At 41.9% G+C, this 6,180-nt stretch overlaps 1 protein-coding gene across 1 annotated transcript; it reads right to left on the reverse strand.

Annotated features, from left to right (window-relative positions):
• Positions 329 to 3,040, reverse strand: LOC109237229 (putative protein TPRXL). The gene is made up of 4 exons (XM_019403508.1): positions 2,840 to 3,040; positions 858 to 983; positions 688 to 790; positions 329 to 576 (listed from the first exon to the last, which is right to left on the reverse strand). The coding sequence occupies exons 1-4, from the start codon at positions 3,038 to 3,040 to the stop codon at positions 329 to 331; spliced, it is 678 nt and encodes a 225-aa protein (XP_019259053.1).

A 6,180-nucleotide genomic window follows, 5' to 3' on the forward strand; every position in this document is an offset into this window, starting at 1 on the left:
TCTTACAGTTTTTTCTGCTCTTTTGAAGGGTAGAGTTATAGGCTACCTTTGCTTGCAACCTAGTAGTAGGCCGCTTAGTAGAAGACTCAGGAGTGGACGCTACCCTTCACATGACTATGAAAGTATCAGGAGCAATGTTGTCTAGATCCTCCTCATCACTAGACCTCATCTCAGGGACTTGAATGTCCAAGGGTGCAACAGCAAATGCAGGAGCAGAACTGGCCTGGGAGTGAGAACCCTGACCTGCCTCCTCCGGAGAGAGGCAGGGTTCCTCACGAGAGGTCCCAGTAGTTTCTGCTAGTGCAGAGCCCTCAACAGCCACCATGGCTCATTCTTCCCCCTTGCCCTGTATCTCGTTCCTCTGAGAAAGTATTGCATGCAAGACGCCATCAACAGATACCGCAAAGATGGTCGCGACATTTTCTTCCTCAATAGGCTCCATGGCCACCACAGAATCTGAAGCAATAATGGCGGAAACCTCTGCGACCTCAGGACTTTTACCTAGTTCTCCACTTTTTCCTTGATCAGTGGGAAACTCAGAAGATAGAGAAAAAGGATCAACACTTTTAGGGGTTTCTGGGATAGTCAACTTTTAACTGGAGGGATACGGAAAATCTGGGTTAGTTGTGATGTCAGAGATAATAACATAAGTAGTTACAGAAGTCTTATTGGGAACGGAGGACTCACTGGTTTTATTAGTTTTAGAGATGACTGAGGTAGGGATTTCGGAGTTTATGTCAGCCATTGAAGAGATAGAGAGAAGGTTCTTTGGAGAAGTTCTAATGGAAGACTGTGGTTTGTGAAGAAGGAGAAAGTTTTTAATAAGAGTGGATAATTATGAAGAGAGAGATACGAACTGGTTCTGAAATGGCGGTTGTGCTTGGAGAGATGCAACGTTTTAGAGGGAGATGGAACGATTTGAAGTGAAGGGACGTGACAGCAGAGTCTGAAAAGGTGGATGACATGGCAGTTGATACTTGTACCTTTTCAAGACGTGTATTAAAGAATGCACAGAACTACTAATCTTTGGTACAAGAACCAGGTTCTTGACCTGTTATTGAAAATTTCAATCCTCATTTATCATCCATGCAATGCATCTACAGCTTCTATACTCATCATGCGTGTTTACCTGTAATGGTATTGAAGTGAGTTAGACTTGGCCAGAAAACACTTTAGCTAGTTTTACCTGAAGGTGATTTTCATAGTCAATTGATAAGGAATCAGGTTCTCAATTGGGCTTCAATAGCCCCAGTTTCACCCTGTTTCTTTCAAAATATTCCCTACTCAGTGCTTTGGTGAAGATATCTGCAATTTGGTCTTCTGTGCTGCAGAACTTCATACAGATCAGCCTTTTCTCCACATTGTCACTCAGAAAATGATGTCTCACGTCAATGTGCTTGGTTCTTTTGTGTTGAACTGGATTCTTAGCCATGCTGAGTGCACTAGTGTTATCACATAGATGAGGCACACACTCAGTAAACACCCCAAAATCCTCCAGTTGATGCTTAATCCATAGGAGTTGAGCAGAGTAGGATGCTGCAGCTACATATTCTGCTTTAGCTGTTGAAAGAGCCACTGAGTTCTGCTTCCTTGTGCCCCAAGAGATGAGACATGACCCTAGAAAGTGAGCCATTCCAGAAGTGCTTTTCCTGTCCACAAGATAACCTGCATAGTCAGCATCAGCATACCCAACGAGATTAAAACTGTCACCTGAGGGGTAATACAAGACTAAGTCCTGTGTTCCCTTAAGATATCTCAAAATTCTTTTTGCAGCCTTCAAATGAGATTCCTTGGGATTCTATTGAAACCTTGCACATAGCCCAACACTGAAGACAATATCGGGTCTGCTGGCAGTGAGATTGAGAAGAGACCCAATAAAGCCTCTGTACATACTTTAATTCACAGGAGATCTAGTTTCATCAATGTCCAGTCGAGTAGCCATTGCAATGGGAGTGTCTATCACTTTTGATGCTTCCATATCAAACCTCTTCAAAAGCTCCTTGATCTATTTCTGCTGACAAATGAATGTACCCTTTGTGGACTGCTTCACTTGATGACCCAAGAAGAAATTCAGCTCCCCCATCATGCTCATTTCAAACTCACTTCCCATGAGTTTTGCAAATTCTTCACACAGAGAATCAACTGTTGCCCCAAAAATGATATCATCAGCATAGACCTGAACAATGAGCAGGTTCCTTTCCTGTTTCTTTATGAACAAGGTGTTGTCAATTTTCCCTCTTGTAAAACCATTTTCTAAGAAGAACTTTGATAGCCTTTCATACCAAGCTCGAGGAGCCTGCTTCAACCTATACAATGCTTTGTCTAATTTAAACACATATTCAGGGTGTTCATGACATTCAAACCCTAGAGGTTTCTTCACATAGACTTCTTCCTTAAGAAGTCCATTCAGAAATGCACTTTTGACATCCATTTGGAACAAGGGGAATTTCATATGAGATGCAAAGGCGATTAGAATTCTAATAGCTTCCATGCGAGCGACCGGAGCAAATGTTTCATCATAATCAATCCCTTCCTCCTGATTGTAGCCTTGAACCACTAGCCTGGCCTTGTTCCTTGTAGTGTTTCCATGTTCATCAAGCTTGTTCCTGAATACCCACCTGGTTCCTATAATGGTTCTATCTGAGGGTCTATGTACTAGGTGCCAGACATTGTTTCTTTCAAACTGATACAGCTCATCTTGCATAGCTGTAATCCAATCTGCATCTTTCAGGGCTTCTTTGATATTTTTGCGTTCTATTTGGGAGAGAGAGGCTGAGAAGGCAAGTGAATTTCTTGCTTTTGACCTGGTTTGTACTCCAGAATCTAGAGGAGTGATTACATTGTCAAGAGGATGAGAACTTTTGTGTTTCCAGTTAGGCATTCGAGGTTCATTTGTAGAGGAGCTGGGTATATCTAACTGGTTTTCTTGTGTTCTTCTCTCAGGTATTTCTTCAGCTTCAGTGGTTGTAGTTGAGGTACCTGGTTCCATTGAAGAAGAGGCAGCATTGTCTCCACTCGGCTCTTTCACTTGGCTCATCATATCTGCCTTTCCATTTGTCATGTCAATGACTTCACCAGGAACCAGTAAGGGCTCTCCATCTTGATCATCTTTAGCACTTTTCTCACAGGAAGGATAGGACTCATCAAAGATAACATGAACACTTTCCTCAACACATTGAGTCCGTTTGTTGTATATTTTGTAAGCTTTGCTTTTAGAAGAATACCCCAGAAAGATTCCTTCATCACTCTTGGCATCAAATTTACCAAGCTCATCCTTTCCATTGTTGAGAACATAGCATTTGCACCCAAGTGTTCTTAGGTGAGTCAGCTTGGGTTTCCTTCCATTCACCAACTCATAGGGGCTTCTGTTCAGGAGAGAGCTGATCATGCACCTGTTCACCAAGTAGCATGCAGTGTTGACAGCTTCAACCCAGAAGTTCTTTGCAATCCCACTGTCGATCAGCATTGTTCTTGCCATTTTTTCAAGAGTTCTATTCTTCCTTTCCATTACTCCATTTTGCTGGGGGGTTCTTGGGGCTGAGAGGTTGTAAGTAATGCCATTTTCATTGCAGAACTCATCAAATTTTGCATTGTCAAATTCTGTTACATGATCTGATCTAATACATGCGATTCTAGACTCCATCTTCACCTGGATTTTCTTCACAAAGGCCACAAACACCTCAAAGGTTTCATCTTTAGTTCTAAGAAACAGAGTCTCTGTGAATATGGAGTAGTCATCCACTATCACAAATATGTATCTTTTTCCTCCCCTGCTTTGCACTCTCATAGGGCCACATAAATCCATATGCAGAAGATCGAGTTGGTTTGAGGTGCTAACATCCTTTTTAGACTTAAAAGAGGACTTCACATGCTTTCCTCTAGCACAAGCATCACATACTTTCTGTACTTTGAACTTTGACATGGGCAGATCATGGACCAGGTCCTTCTGAATAGTTTGTTCAGAAGAGAGAAGCTTGCGTGCCCCAATCTTCTGTGCCAGAGTTCAGCATCATCATCAACGGCTTTCAGACAACTCAGATCACCACTTTGTATGGACTCGAAATCAGCAACATAGATGTTCTTGTATCTCTTGGCCACAAGTACCACTTCACCAGTTACCAGATTAGTAACTGCACATATCTTGGACAAGAACTCCACCTTGTTTCCTTTATCACAGATCTGAGAGACACTCAAGAGACTGTACATAAGGCCATTGACATAGTACACATTCTGAATAGAGTGAGTGAGTGATTTCCCGACTTTTCCAGCTCCAAGAATGTACCCCTTTTTCCCATTGCCAAAAGATACACTCCCTCCTTGCAGGGCTTTTAGTGAAAGAAAGTCCATGGTGTTCCCAGTCATGTGCTTTGAACATCCACTATCCATGAACCATTGTTGACTGCTTCCTTTCATTGTTCCCTGCACAAGGAGATCAAGAGTTAGTTTTAGGAACCCAAGCAAGTTTGGGTCTCTTGTAGTAGGCAAGAGGATGAATAAGAGCTCTCTTAGTCCATGCAAGTAATATGCATTTTTTGTGGGTGGAACCCGGTCCCCTTTTAGTACCTACATTTTCAGCAAACACTTTGTTTTTCTAAAAGGACTGGACCCTGGCTTGGCAATTTTCCTTGAAATGCCCAGTGTTACCACAGTGGGTACACAGCCATTTATCTGGAACACTAACGTACTTGCTATGGGGGTTGTAAGGAGTTTTCTCCCTTTGGACCCCTATTCCCTGCCTGTTTCCACAATTATTAACATACATAGCAGTGATAGCTTCTGAGGACCAGGTCCACTTTAGGGACTTTTGAAGATCATTTTTTATTATTTCCAGTTCAGTCTGGAGATGTTTGTTTTTCTCAGATTCAACACACAGACTAGTTCTCACGGCATTCAACTCATTTTCAAGCCTAATGTGTTCCTCACTTGCTACCTCTTTTCCTTTTCCAGAATTTCCAGGTTTTGACTCAGTCCCTAGTCCCTCTATTGTTTCCCTTAGGTCTGCAATCACTACCAAGAGATCATCTCTTTCTTCCTCAATCTCAGTCACTCTTTTCATCAAGGCTTCTCTTTGTTTTCTGAAGTGTTCAATAGTTTCCTTATGGTCAACAACTACAACCACTAAGTCATCTCTTTAAGTTTCTATGTCAGCAATTATTTTGGTTAAAACAAATTTTTCTTTCTCCAGTCCACAAATGGTTTCCTTCAGATCAACTATACACACTACCAGATCATCACTGGTTTGTTCAGGTTCTCCTAGTTCTAAGGTCAAAGCGTCCTTATCCTCCACAAGACTATGATAGGCATCAATCAATACACTAGCTAAGGACATGAGTTTCTTAGGAGAATAGGACTTCAGATTTCTCTGAACATCCCTGAAATTTACCTCACTGTTGTCATCGTCTTCATTATCATCTGATTGGGCCATCAAAGCAAATATTGAATCATATTCATTTTCCTCACTTTCAACTGCCATCATGGAGCTGTCCACTGTATCAGTTTCATCTTCAGACTCACTAGAGGAGTCTCCCCATGCTGGAAGAGCCTGTTTCACCACATTGTCAGCAGATCTCTTCCTCTTGAAGTCCTTATCAGGAACCGACCTGTTCCTCTTGGCTACTTTCTCAAAGTTAAACTTGGAGTACTCTTGCTTTATGAGAGGACAATCTTTGATGAAGTTCCCAGGCTTTCCGCACTTATGGCAGAGATCATAGTTCTTTAGTTTGCTAGAGCTGCCCCTTCTTTGTATTCCTCCATTTCTTCTAACCATCTTCTGAAATCTTTTGGTTAGTAAGCCATGTCATTGTCCTCCTCACACGAGTCATTGCTATCAGCTTTGAGTACTAGGTTCTTTTCTTTCTTTGGTTCTCTTCTTTCAATGTCTATCTTCCTATTCATCTCCTAGGTCTTCAGATTTCCAACCAGCTCATCTATGGTCAGCTCTTGCAGGTCCTTTGCTTCAGTAATAGCATCCACTTTGCTTTCCCAAGAACTGGGCAGGATACTGAGAATTTTCCTCACTAGCTTGTTCCTAGGAATAGTTTCACCAAGTGAGTGTAACTCATTTATGATGGGTGAATCTTGTGTGCATATCTTGAATAGATTCATCATCCTTCATCCTAAATAGTTCATACTCGGTAGTGAGCATATCAATCTTAGATTGCTTTACTTGAGTGGTTCCCT

The sequence above is a fragment of the Nicotiana attenuata genome, chromosome 1 (genome assembly GCF_001879085.1).
Source record: "Nicotiana attenuata strain UT chromosome 1, NIATTr2, whole genome shotgun sequence".
NCBI lineage: Eukaryota > Viridiplantae > Streptophyta > Magnoliopsida > Solanales > Solanaceae > Nicotiana > Nicotiana attenuata.